The 15,016-nt window shown below is 32.3% G+C and overlaps 1 protein-coding gene across 8 annotated transcripts in view; it reads left to right on the top strand.

Moving 5' to 3' along the window:
- LOC145260467 (protein kinase C and casein kinase substrate in neurons protein 2-like) overlaps positions 1 to 15,016 on the top strand; it is a 198,973-nt gene that overhangs the window by 130,584 nt on the left and 53,373 nt on the right. For all 8 annotated transcript variants that reach the window (XM_080118545.1, XM_080118547.1, XM_080118549.1 and 5 more), the window contains one exon: positions 7,897 to 8,129. In XM_080118545.1, coding sequence (XP_079974671.1) covers positions 7,922 to 8,129 — 208 coding nt within the window. In that variant the 5' untranslated portion in view covers positions 7,897 to 7,921. The remainder of the gene's footprint in view (positions 1 to 7,896; positions 8,130 to 15,016) is intronic.

Below are 15,016 nucleotides of genomic sequence, written 5' to 3' on the forward strand. Positions count from 1 at the left end.
AAAAGTTGAGAATTTTTACTATGTTTTCCCATCTTCATAAAATACGGATTGTTTTGTGTTACCTAGTTTCCAGAGTCAGTTAAATGTTTTGGTTATCGACTCTACAGCCGTATTGGTCAATCAGAAAATCAAAGGATTAACAATTAATTATTGAATACTTATTTATTATCTAAGGGCTTCGGACACTTAATTTATGTGGGTGTTAAATTTTAAGTGCTAATCTTTGTTTCAGTACTATGTAGCAATTTTTTTCTGATAGAATATTATGCCAAATAGGGATTCAGAGAGGAAAGATATTCCCATAGTTCACTAATATTTTTGTCACTGTTATACAGCAAACTTAGGTGTGTAAGTGAACTTCATATTTAATCTTGTTAGTTCATAATTTTGACCCAGACATTACTTTTTCATTATGTTCATACACCTATATTGCTATATCAGAAAATGAATGTTGGAATTGGTGTCTTATGGTTTGAATTTCAGTAAAATTGGATATATGTAAGTTTTAAGGGGGGTTAAGGAATATAAGGATTAAGAATTACTTCCAGAGTCATCCCCCCAAAATTGTATGCATATGATTTAAATTTCATGAAAATAGAATACATTTGAAGTCTTAACAAGGTTATGCCCTCAGTCTCCTTATACAGGTTGACCTAAAAAAAAAAAAAACAGGACATTCAATTGTTTTTCTGAGCATTTTACAGTCAACGGAGAAAAAAAGGCCAAAGACCCTAGTGTTTTGATGTGATGTTTTGAATATAATAAACTAGTTATGATCAAAGTTTCATTTCATTCGGACAAAACACTTAAGAAATGGGGCCTAATTAGAGTTGGGGCCCGTTTCTTTTGGGTCACCCTGTAGCTGCTTATAGAAATTTAGGAACACTTCTAGTGTCTTCCTCGGTAAATTTTACATACGAATACACTTAAAGTTTATGTAGATTCTCTAACTTTTCTTTCTATAGGGAAATTCCATTTATTAAAATGTTGATAAAAGGATCATTGATGTTCCTATTTAAAATGTACAAAGTCGTTTTTCATGGATTTAGTTATCAAAATTAATTTTTTAAATGAAAAAAATTCTGTTTTAATAAAGTTTTTTATTTAAAGTCTTTTGTAGCACAAACTATGGTATTTATTTTTTTTTTCCTAAGAAACATCTAATGGGTGTTCCCATTTCAAACAGCAAGTTGATAATAAGGGTTGTGACTTGTTGACACTCTTGTGTCTTGTCAGTAATGGAATTGACAACAAACCCCTGACATGTAGCAGAATCAGCAGAGGATCGCAAGCTATTAAAATATTATGTTTGTCTCAACAAATTTTATTCCAACCAATTGCCCTAAAGATGATTGAAGTGGTTGACCCCTACCATGTGTGACCTCCTTGGGAGCAAAGTTTATTTATAATGGATCCCCAGTATGGTGCATCATTAATAGACCAAGGTGGTTAAGGAAGTAACACATGGTAGGGGTCATACATGGTAGGGATCAATCATCTTTGCGCTTCTCCATTGCTATTATTTGAGGGAATACTTTGAGCCTGCCAAGCTAGCAGGATATCTGATTAAACTTTCTTATATTCCAAAGATAAGCCTTTTAAATTTGGTGATTAAAAAAGATTTCCATTAACTTTTTAAGTTTAAATCGAATGTTTATATATTGTCAAATGTCGAATTATGTATCTAGTAAATATTAGATTAATACTTTTATAGGCTTTAGCCAGAAGTTGAGAGGGTTAGGCTAACTTTAAATGTACATATCAGAGATGAAGAGTTAGCTGAAAAGAGAAAATCAAACTGATCCCTGTAAAAACTCTCCACTTCAGGACTCGGATTTTAGCATATAATTTCTGCTGACAATTCTTTTATTTAAAAGAAAAATAAATAATCCTCAAATGTATTGTTCAGTAGACTAGAGAATCAGGAGGTTATTTGGTTTCATTAAGTTATTGAAAAGGAAATTTCACTTTAAAGCAAGAGTGGTTTTTTTCTTTTATATTTCTATTTATTTCAAATAGCAAATGTCTAGAGAATGTTATATCAATTTCTACTGTTATTCCTTAGACAATATTTTAAAAAGTATGTTGTGTTGCAAATTCTTTCGCTAGTGTCAGAGGTTGACTGAATACAAATGAATATAATATCCAATGTTTTTTTGATGGTGCTTTCTTTTAAAATAATTCAGTTTGGTTACCGACAAATACCGAAATTGGAAATCCATTTACAAAAGCACAAAAAAGGAAAAATTGTAAACAAAAAAATCAATTATTTAAAACTTTAATTATCAAAGTTGATTAACAATCGATTATAAGTGACAATCTTCTGGGCGGGTTAAAGGTTCAATCCTTACTGCAGGCAATAACTAAGAATATCCTAATGTGTATTAACGGATAAAATAATGCATATAAAATTCAATTCTAAGTGACAATCTTCTGAAGATTGGATGTTTAGTCTTCAATGTGGGTGATACTAAGACTACAATTGCAAATTACTTAAAAATTCATGGCTGACTTAATGAGAGTATGTTACCTCCCCCCCTAGATTAAATAATGGGTTCCATTCAAAATTCTGTCTAGATTTCAGATTTTGACAAGATACATCTGAAGATGGTTGGATGTTAAATCATCTGAAACGTGAAAATAACTCAAGATGAAAGTGGTAGTCTAAAATATACAAATTATCAACCCACATCTAAAAAATTCAGAAACAGAATATCATAGTTGATTAACACTTTACCATGTCATACAGAACGAGAAAAATGTACTCCCCTTTTCCTTGTGGATTATCAAAATAATTCCTAGAACAGAGCCATCACGGTCTACGAGTAATTTTGGAAAAACATTTTATACTTAAAGTTCTTTATATCTTCAAATATTTATTCATTGTGTTATGGTTTGGTTGTTTTGTAGAGAAAAAAATTGTTTTGGAATTTGCAGAACATAATTGAGTTTTGCAAAGAAAAATGAAAAACAATAATGATAATGTTTGGTGCATTTTAGGTCAGGAAACCAGATGGTTTGGTTTTGTAGCACCAAACACAATTTGTCATATAACCACGTTTACTTCTCTCAGTCAATGACACAACACAACATTTATAAAATGTATTTATTTGTATGCTTATATTGTCTTCTGTTGTGCATAAGTTTATGAAGAAGAGGAAGATAATAAATATACTGACACACTTCTTTATTCATTATTTAGACTATGCTGACCTTCTTCTAGGAATTGTTTAAGTAGGTATTATATTTGAGATAAGCATACAGATAGACATCTGGGTGGTTATGCTCCAGTGAGTGTGAAGCCCATCCAGGATCACATTTTCTACTGAGGTGATCACCGAGATGACCCCATATCATTGAACAGTGATAAAACAGACAAACAGAGACAGTTTAACATTGATCAGGCATCGACTGAAGTTTATTTGTACCAAATATGGTTGGATTGCAAAAAATGTGTGTGTGTTTATATAGTGATTCTATGAAATTTTGGGGGAGTTATACTATTCAATGAATCTCTTGCGATATTGGTTCCCTCTACCGTGTCAGAAAATTACTTTCACCGGAAAGTATCCTATTTTTTTTTTTTCAAAGCCACAATTCACCCATGGATAGTGTACCAGTGCATCTACTACTAGTCTCTCTCACTCTTAGACAGGATCCAAAAAGAGCCTTAAATCTAATAGGTCCCACACTATTAGCAAAACTCCAACCTCTGTCCCATTTCCGCAATGTTGCATCCCTGTGCTTGTTTTACAAATACTTTAATGGAGTGTATTCTGATGAACTCGTAACACTTGTCCCCCCCCCTCAATGTACATACTCGCGACTAATTTGACAGGCAACAAAATCCCACTCCTTCACTGCTGAGGTTCATAGATGCTGGAAAGCCTTTTACTCTTAATAGTTTCTTCCCCTGAACTGCTTGACTTTGGAATTCCCTCCCTGTTTCCTGCTTCCCTGACTGTACTAACTTGCAGAAATTTAAATATAATGTGAACAAACATCTCGGCTACTCGACTCTCTAGTACTCTGTTAGACATGATCCCTGATTCCAAACAAAAGCCCCTTACGTCCAAGTGGCAATATGTGCTTTGTTTGAGGTGAAAAAGTTAAAAAGAAATTTTTTTTTTTTTTTAAATTGTTTCAGCACTAAATACCAAGAGTTGCTATGTCATAAAGCAGACAAACCAAACTTGTAATTTGTCATATTTTCAAAATTGTATCCTTTCATCTATTTTTGCTCATAAAAGAATTACATCGTTCACATAGTGTCCCAACCCCCCTCATGACACACTAACCCTAAAATATCTCTTCCCATTATTAATAACCACTTCCTTCGTATAGCTCTAAGTGTTCAGAAGATTGCTGCTTAATCTTGTTAAATGTTTAGACATTTATAAACCAAAAGAAAAACATACTGACACGTGCATATATGGTAGCTTTTGTACTTTTAAACAGTTTCGGAATTGGCACTTTTTGCAAGAGTTGGAAGTTAAAACTCTATACTATTGAATTTTTTTTTAACTAGTAATATGGTAATACTAGCATACTGACTTAAGAGGACAGTTGTTTTTCTAGTGTCTCAAATTCGTTTTTGTTTTTAATGAATGAAATCTAAAGAATTTAATACAAAATAATGTTAGATTCTCATTTTTATTTTTCTATAAAGGAGGGGGAACGTACATATAAAAAAATCTATCAACATTTATGTTGGTTAATTTCTATTGATTCAACAGCACTAGTCATTTTTTTTTCAAATGAATTTGTTTGCTTTCAGTCTACCAAAACACAACAGAACGTCCAACAAAACTTTCTGATATTTACATATTGGTTTTGAAAAAGGGCATTTTATCTATATATTTATATAAAAATGACATTGTCTCTGTGCAGAACAGTATTGACCAATCTGCTTTGTTAATTTTTGGTCTGTATACTTGAAACTTCATATATAGGGGATTTGAACCTATGGAACAAATTAGATTTGATTTTTAGCAAGTAAAAATAGCTGCTAAGAGGTCAGAATTTAAAAAAAAAAAATGGAACTTAGCAAGTGTAAGTCAACTAAACATATTACTTCTATGCATATGCAAGTATACATGTATACCTTTTAGCATCATTTTATAAGTTTTTACATGCATAGAAATTTAGCTTTTCAGCATTATTTGTTACTGAGCTATGTTTTGGTTTTGATTTTAGCTAGTGGCATCCACATATTTTTTTTTTTTTTTTTTTTACTTTTGAAATCACTACTATATATTGGGAAAAAAAATCGATAGAGAATTAGCTCTTCAGTAATAAATATGAAATTTGTATAAATTAAAATATATTTAAGCGTATTTTCTGACCAGGCAATGCTGGACAGCCTGCTAAGTAATTATAAAACTAAATTCTATTTCTATATTAATAAAATTATTTTAAATTTAATAATAAAAAGAAATATTTAGGAGTTAGATTATTTTCAGTCACATACTCAAATGTAAACTTTATTTCAATGTTTCTATTCAGATCAATTCTGCAATTTCTTGTGAAAGCTGTGGTGGTGGTTTCCCCTCATGTTTATCCTCGGCTTCCAAAATCAAGAGATTAGACCATTCCTGTAATGATCTGGTTCCTGTTGATTGTGGTGGGATGTTAGTGCTGTGCAGTTCTAGGTGGTCCACCCTCCCAGGCTTCGTCTTTTTTTGAAAAGGAGTTAAGGAGTTAGTATATGGGGAATGCCTACAGAGCTGCTCAGGCACTTTTTGCGGGTAGTGCTCCTCCTCGGAGGTGCTGACTTCTCAATCCCACTTTTCGACCCTGGTGTCTTAAGCGTTTGTAACACGAGAGAACTACCCCCACCTCTTCTACATGCACTCACTCCCACACTATTTCTACAATGTTTGATCAGATATGCAATAAGCCGATCCACATTTGTTTAGTTGTGAAGTCTTTGTAGTTTAAAAAAAAAAAATGTTCATGTTATTTATGTTTGACCAGCCCAATTCCCATAAATAAGTAGACCATTGTAATAAAACTTAGCATTTTTAACTAATGTATCGAAATACAAAACGTTTCAATGAATACTTTAGCAATGTTATCTGGAGGTACTTAATATCTATTAGCTAACATACAAATACAAAAGCTTTTTTTTTATAGTCACCACTAATCAAGCTGCAAAGACTACTCGAGGATATAGGTTAATGAGCGCAAGGTGGACAGTGAAACAAACCTTAGTGATTGGTAATGATAGTGGAAGTGTGACAGAATCTGATTATTTCAGAGGGTAGCTCAACAAGAATTTGTTTACATTGGACTTGAAAACAACTGTTGTAGCCAGTTAGGAAGCAGCCTTGATATTGTGTTCCACAAGTGGATAGTTTTTTGGACCCCCCCCCAAAAAAAAAACTCTATATGGAAGTTTCATTTAGTTTTAGAGGAAGAAATTATTGACAATGGTTGTAGCCAGGCGAGTTTTTGTTGTGAATGTTTTACAGAGGGTAGGGCATAGATTGAAGAACAGTTAAGCACGTGCTATGAAAATAATGAATTATTTTGGAGAAAAAGTTTAATATTTATTTAGATACTAGTGATGTAGAACTACTTGCAGACACACACGAATGTTATGACAGTATTTTGCAGCATACCTAGGATAGTATGGCATACCAATATGTTATGGCATAGCATTTCAGAATCAATGAATTTGCTCTGACTCTGGATCCTTACCACTATCTAATAGTAGTATTTCAGATCGGCTTTAATAAAGCTGTAGTACCTGTTAACCCTCTAATTTTTCAGAGGGTTTCCATACAGAAAAGAAGCATTGGAAGAGGGATGTTTATTTTATTTTTTAATTTTTTTACCTGCATGCTCAAATAGACCAGATGTGTAGTAGCTAACACGATGGCTTTGGGTATCAAACAGTCTTAGATAACTGGTCATATATGTACTGGCACACTATGTAACTATATGAATCCACTTTTCTGTATTACAGGAAGTTTAAACCTCAGTAACAATAGTCTCTTGCAGCTGTCAACAAATTGATGTTTTGATACAAGTTACCATTGTAGCTTGGTGGATGTTCCACTCTTAAGGGGACATTGGCGGATATACAGCACGAGTACAGGAATAATGGAATCTCAGATACAAAAAGTTATGAATTGGATTATATTCAGAATAGCCATCCGATTAAAGCCTTACTTCAATCATTATGGCAAGGCTTAGTCTTACTTCAATCATTATGGCAAGGCTTACTGAATTGAGGAACTGTGTTGCATGGAGAGAAATGATATGGGAATGATATTATGGAATTGTAATGCGAGTCTTTAAGGCAAGTTTATATTTGATGAGCTCAGAGGACGAGTAAATCTGGACAGCAAAGGGAAATATTTGCAGAATAGAGTAATTTGTTGGTTTGGTCACATTGAAAGAATGGATAAAAGTTTCTGGTTAGTAGATTTTTTTTTTTTTTTTTTAAATTTTTATACAAGGTGGTCACCACTTATCAAGGCCCGGAAGCCACTCGGGGATAAGGGTTATTGCACACTAGCGTTGGGATTTGATAAAATGTCTTAGTTAAGGGAACGGTTCATCAGGAATTTGTTTATGTTGGACTTGAAAACATCCAGTTTGTAGTCAGATGTAGAACAGTTAAAGTAGTAGGGTCAGGCTAAATAAAATGTGGGAGGAATCGATAAGAATGTACTTGAAAGAAAGATGGATTAATAAAAATCTGACAAGAATTAGGTTAGTTTGGAAGTGAATTTCTAAAAAGCAATCCAAGATATACGAGCCTGTAAAATAGACGTTAAACTGATGATGAATTATTACTACTACTGCCACTACTACTACTATTCCACTGTTGAACACTTATCTTGTTTCTATTATTCTTGATCTTTATTGTATTTTTGTCTTTTCCAGGTGTGCGTAGTTGGTCTGCCTAATCATGTCGGTCATGGATGAATATAATAACCAAGCAAGCGAAAGCTTCTGGGAGATTGGCAAATACAACCGTACAGTGAAGCGAATAGAAAATGGCAGTAAGCTTTGCGACAGTTTAAGACAATTAATCGAGACAAGAAGTGATATTGAGAAATCTTACGCCAAACAATTGTCGCAATGGTCTCGGAAATGGACTGATTTCTTGGATAAAGGTTTGTATATATTTAGTATGTCTCTTCCATCACACTCCAAACTTACACATTTTTTAATAATATAATTTTACAGGGAGGTGACGGTGAAGTAGGTACGGTAGTAGGCTGATGACATGAATGTGTCGAGTTCAAATCCTGTCTGTTCCCTTGCACCACTTTTACTATGGGTGTTGGCAACCTTCATGCGATTCTTCCTGCAAATTATTGATTCCAGAAAGAAGTGAGGAAACTAATGCCAACAACAGAATTAAACTGGCCGAAAGCTGGATTATACTTATTAATACAAATTTGTTTTTACAAAATGGACTGCTCAAATTTATGTTGGGGGTGATGATGGCTAAGTATTTAACGACATGGACTGACAACCTGAGTGTACCAAGTTTGAATCCAGTTTGTTCCACAGAAACACTTTCACCAAACCAACACCTGACCTTGTGTCTCCACTTGTAAAGTGGAAGTAAATAAATGCTCAAATTTATGTACCAATTAAAAAAAAAAACAAAAAAACTGTTAATTTACATATTTTCTATGCTGTCACCTCAGTCTAGCTCATTCATGCATGTACATTTCATTCTTGTGCCAATGTTGGCAACGTTAATATTGCTTATTTCCATACACTATCGTAAAACACACATGCTATCTTTGCTCAGTTATGTCCTTGTGAGGGTAGTCTCTGTTAGGTTTTAAAAATGATCAGAATTTATCATTTTAAGAATCTACTTAATTTGGTGTAATTCATGCTTTAAATATTATAGATATTAGTATTAAACCAATTTTAGGTGTTGTATTTTTCGGGTTGGACTTTGAACCACATATTGTATTGCAAATTTGGTGTTCTTATAGGTCTGCATAAAATATTCAAAGGCACCTAATTTACACTCTATCTCAAGAGGTTTCTGAGATATGATCTGAATTTTAGGGAGAAAATAAAAGTGAATCTTTGGACTACTGTCATCATTTTGAGTGCCATCTTCACAACGTTTTGATTGATGTAATCTCCAACCTTCTTCAGGTGTATCTTGTTGAACTGGAGAATTTGGATGGAATTTCGAATGGAACCCTTTATTTCACAGTGGTAGCATGCTCTTGTTCCGTCAGCCATGACTGGATAGAGGTTCTAACTAATTTGCAATGATAATACAATGGTGAATGACTTAGGACATCTATCCAGTCATGGCTGACAGAACAAGAGCATGCTATTCTCATGAAGTGAATATTGGGTTCTGTTCCAAATTCTGTCCAAATTCCCAAGTTTGACAGACATTTCATAGTTCGACAAGATACACCTGAAGAAGGTTGGAGGTTACATCGACTGAAACGTTGTGAAAATCACACTCAAGATGAGAACGGTAGTCCGAAGATTCCAAATGACACAAATAACCTATCCTCATCTCAGAAATTAAAAAAATATTTTTAAAAAAAGTGAATTTTAAAAAAATAATAGCAATTTAAAAATCAATATTGCAATTGTTTTTATATCCACAAAGTTGATTTTTTTTAATACCAGTTTAAAGTATTTTCATTGAAGTAAAATTATATATGAATTTGGTTAGTGGGATGTAATACAGACATCCGCTTTTTTAGCAAATAAGAAAAAGTGTAATTCTGATTGTTCTTTTAACACAGTAAGTGTTTTATTCAGTTTAAAAATTTTTTATATTTTAGTCAATGTTGACTGGTTGCTTACCATGTGTGTGATTCCGCCCAATGAAATAGTTCCTCTGGTAGTTGAATGAAAACAGCAAAACATCGAACTGGAAATGAAAATATGAAACTAAATGAAACCTAGCTTTCTTACCCCCCCCCCCTTTTTGTGCGAATAATTATAGATATGAAACTGTCCACCGAACAGAAAAACAAATAAAGATGTCACATTTCATTTTGATAATTATTCGCTGGAAAAAAAATGGAGAGAAAAAGTAAGAAAGTTATGTTTCATTTCTATAATAAATTCACTAAAAAAAAAAAATAGGGGGCGGATAAGAAAGCTGTGTTTGGTTTCGTTTCATATTTTTATTTCCGGTTCAATGTTTCGCTGTTTTCATTCAACTATTTCATTGGGCGGAATCACACACATGGTAAGCAACCAGTAAACATTGCCATTTCTTTTATATTTATTTTTGAATTTTTATTTAAAGCAAAAACTTATTACTGCCAAATCGCTAGGGTTTTATATTTTATCATTTGGCTTGATATGGAGCAGAGGGTTGATCAAAATCTCTCCACAACTAATGTACCAACATTGACTAATCAGATTGACATCTTTTGCTTTTAAGTGTAGTATGTCAGTGAGGTGACAGCTTATTCCGATTCTGAACATCCTCTGCAACTAAACGTATGCTACATGATCAACGTTGGGCTGGTGTAGATGAGATAGACAACTGATGTTTCTTGTGATCCTGATCGTAGCGTGAATCATAGTCTGGATGCCACTTCTGAGAGATGACCAAGAGGTTGAATTTTTTGCTGATTAGGATCTGATCACTTTAAGCGCCAGCTGAAGGTCAAGATCAGATGTAGGAAAAGATTAAATTTCTCGTTTTTTGAAAAATGGTGGATAAAAGTAACAAGCTTATATGTACGAAAAGGAGCCAAGTATGCATACGTTTTCTCTGCCTGAGCATGACACACTGTTTCCGATCCTGTCAGAACTTAGCTTTTTGAGTAAGTTTAGCCTCTTAGCTAGTAGAGTCAATGAGAATTAAGGATCTTTTTTTATTATTATTATTATTTTTAATTTTTTTTTTAACTTTATTATTTTTGTCATTTTTATCAGCTTAAGAATTTTTTTTCCTACACCTCTCCTCAGGAATTCTTTAAGAAGATATTTAATACGTACTAAATAGACATCCACTCAAGTCAAACTGACTTGTGTGATTGAACTTACAACCTGGAGTCAGAATTCCCTCTAACATATTTTTATAATATAAAAAAAAATTCTTAATTTAAAAAAAAAACTTTTTAATTATTTTCTCATCAATTTGAAGATTTTCCTGTTAAGCACTCGTTTTCATTTTGTTTTGTGCACTAAAAAGGATTCTGTTTGTTTCTATCAAGAATCTGGATGATTGAATATGTGAAAGTTAAGATTTGATTTTTTTTCTATATTCTGTACTAGCAGAATCTCATTGGAATTTCATGATTACCTATTTTCACTTTCTCCTTACTCTAAAAGAAATTGTTAACTGAATATTCTTTATATGAATAAACAAAACATCACTTTTAAATCAATTACAACAAAATTCGATTTTGGCATCTTATTTGATAAAAATGGCACCAGACATTTCTCAATTACATTTTAGCATTTCATATTTAGTGTTTCAATAATCTCTGTATTATTATTTCTGCATATTATTCACTGTTAAAGTTTTACATTCGTCTCAGACTAAATCTTTATAAAAAAAGGATACAGTAAAATTATTTATTTTTTATTTATTTATTTTTTTTTATGTATACAAGAATTGCAGAAAAAATAAGAATTAAAAAAATAATAAATTTAATGCTTTTAGTTTGATGATTAAAATGTTTTATCTTTTTCTGTTTTTTAGAAGTTAAAAATTAAATTTTATAAAAATAAATTTTGGCGCCTTTACAGAATTTGGACGAGATTTTCGGAAATTGTAAAACTGAATTTCACATGAAAACAATGATATCTACGTATTTGTCATATTTTTAAGATGATTCTATCAAAAAAATCACGAAAATCAATAAGGTAGAAAATTATCTATTAAAGAAAATAAAAAAATAGAATTTGATGAAAATGATCGTAAAACAGTTCTACAGGGAGGTAATTTTCTGTTTGAATTAAACAAAGATGGCGGCAATCTTTAACTTTTTAACATGATTAACGTTTTTTTTAATAATTCAGTAATATTCAGGTAATTTCGACTGCATAATTTGGAAGCTACTATTGTAACTTATTAGAATTGACAAAAAAAATCAGTTGAAATCATTGTTTTTTATCTGAAAACTCCATTTATTGACTACAAACTCTTGTCTCAATAATGTAGAAGCACCTAAATTGTTTATTTTGTCTGATTATTTGGGATTAGAAGTTATTTCTATTTTTTTTTTTTCAGTCTGTTATCCTCCAAGAGGTTTTAAAATGTTATTTGGAAATTAAGATAGCAGATTTTGTTTTGCTGTTTTTTTTTGTTTTTTTTTTTTCATGGTATTTTTTAATGTTATATATATTTATATATATATATATATATATACATATATATATGCCAACATTTTTCTCCAAAAATGTTTTATACTAATCGCCACTTGAGAATAATAATAATAAAAAAAAAAAAATGACATAGTTTTCCTTTGGTCTATCATCCTCAACATTGATATTAATATATTAATGCTTAAGCGATTATTCATCAGATTTAAGTACATAAGAAACATCAATGTATAAAACAAATCAACAACAATCTCGCTAATGAATAAAACACACGAAGAAGACTTTCAGGCGCACATTTAAAACAGAATATAAATATTCATACTGAGAACAACAGTCCAAAGAAAAGCATTTTTTTTTCTCAAGTGATTAGTTCAAAAAAATTTGAAATGATGTTAGTATTAATATGTATATTCTGTGATAAAATATTTAAAAAAAAGACCTGATACCATCTAATTATTATAACAGCAGACCTTGGTTATTTTTAGAAATACTAATTACGATTATATCTATTTTGATAGGTCCGGATGGGCAGTGTAAGTATTTACATTGCACAATGTGCTAACCTTGGCACTTCTTTTAGTTACACGTACAGTCATCTCCTTTTATATTTGCAGTCATATTCCTCAGTTTTTGTTTTATTCATAGTACAACTTCCTCTTCCATTCCACATGCATTGGTCCCTGCACATTCTTTTTGGCTGGAGGTGGGTACTTTATTGATCTATGGATTCTATCTCAGACTATGAAATAATGAACGATAAGTCAACATATCCTATTGGATATGTTGTAGTTATTTACACATTCATTTTTTTTTTTTTTTTTTTTTTTTTTATAAACTGATTTTACAACTGTGTGGGCAAAAATACGACATTGTTGAATCATTCAATGGCATTAGAGTAGAATTTCTAGTGTCCGCTTTTTTTTTTTTTTTTTTTTTTTTTTTTAAGAGAGTAGACTTATACTGTTAAATGTAATATTTATAAGTGAAATAAATTTAAAAAAACACTTTAAAAAGAAATACATAAATAAATGAATGAAAATTAACACCTCTAAATCAACATAATCATTGCTTGTACGTCCATTTTACACTTGTGTGGAATGGCAAACTGACACAAAGCTTCATGAAATAAACATTCACATTAAATGGCCACAAGCATTCAAATGTCATCACTAGGGCTGTGACAACAGAATATTCTTTTCATTCTTTTGACTCTTAAGTATATATCCGACGCAGTAAGACACGGTCAATCAACCCAGAACCACATCAGTCTATATAAAAACATAAGATATTAACGGATATATAGGTCACTCTCAGTCTTTGACAGACTATGGTTACTCATGAAGGGGTGCCTACACGTGAAAGTCTTATTGGCTGCAGGTGCGCAATCTCCAACCACACATCTCCTGAATCGACTTTGTTAAATACCAGTGGCAAGTGAAGTGTACAAGACGACTAGAAACAAATGCCGAGATAAGCGGAGAGCACATACAGCGCCTAGAATTCTCAAATGGTCACCCATCTGGTACTAACCAGGCTCGCCGTTGCTTAACTTTAGTGATCTGTCGAGAATGGGGTGTCAATGTGATTATGCCATATATATTAACGAGTGAAAACAATAAAAAGAATATGCTGTTGTCCTGGCCCTAGTCATCACTAAATTTTCCAATATATCCGTTACATTACGTCTTACTGATGGGTGTATAAATCCTTTATATTCCATGTTACCACAATCATCACTATTGTTGTTGCGAACTAAAGTTGTTAATAAAAACAGGCAAGTTGATCTTCTCATCATCGCTGTTGTTGCTGCCATCATTGTTGTGAGCCCCGTTTGCCTTTTTGTGTGTTGATATAAAGCCATACCAACATTTGTTTATTTTTTAAAAGGTTTATTCGAAAAGTGAGAAAAAAATTCTGCAGGTGTGTCAGCGTGGGTGATAGAAATTAATAGATCTCATTAAATCGGCTGCCCAACACATGCTGGCCTCATTTTAGGGCATCACGCAAAGCATCTTTTTTTTTCCCTGTTCAAGTCTCACCAGTTTAGCTGATGAGAAGAGTCCCACTAGAAATTACATGACTTCATTCAACTTCTGCTGGAGGTGACCTCCGACTTCTAACACTTGCTTAAAATGTGGCTCTTAATGTTTAATATATCTACATAGATTATTCCTGTTCAGGTTATTCAGTCTTTAATTAGATAAATATATCAAGAAGTTGGATATTCCATCAAACCAGCTTAGCTCTGGTCCTGGAATTATACAGAGTGTCCAAAAAGTCACTGAAGGGTTTTGAACTTAAATAGATTCTTTATTTTAGATGATATCTTTCTGTAATTTTAACACAATCTAACGAAGACATTAGGAAATTTACTATAAAAAAAAAATGCAAAATTCAAACCATCTTTATTTCTGAAAAATAATGTCTTTTCAATGTTGCTTATTTTCAGCTTTGCATATTTGTGCTCTTTACAAAACATTTGTGACCGATTGTAGAATCTCTGGATTGCGATTTAACTCTCTTATCTTGTTCCTAATGTTTTCCTTCAATTCTTCCAGGGTTTGGGGTTTGACGTTTCGAGGTCTGCTAGCTCGTGGAACGAAATAAGGGAGTTACATCGCAATCCAAGGATTCTTCAATCTGTCATGAATGTTTTGGAAAGAGCACAAATATGCGGGACTGAAAATAGGCAACATCTAAAAGACATTATTTTTCT

Source organism: Euprymna scolopes, chromosome 36, assembly GCF_053919585.1.
Source record: "Euprymna scolopes isolate OS-2025 chromosome 36, ASM5391958v1, whole genome shotgun sequence".
NCBI classification, from domain to species: Eukaryota; Metazoa; Mollusca; class Cephalopoda; order Sepiida; family Sepiolidae; genus Euprymna; species Euprymna scolopes.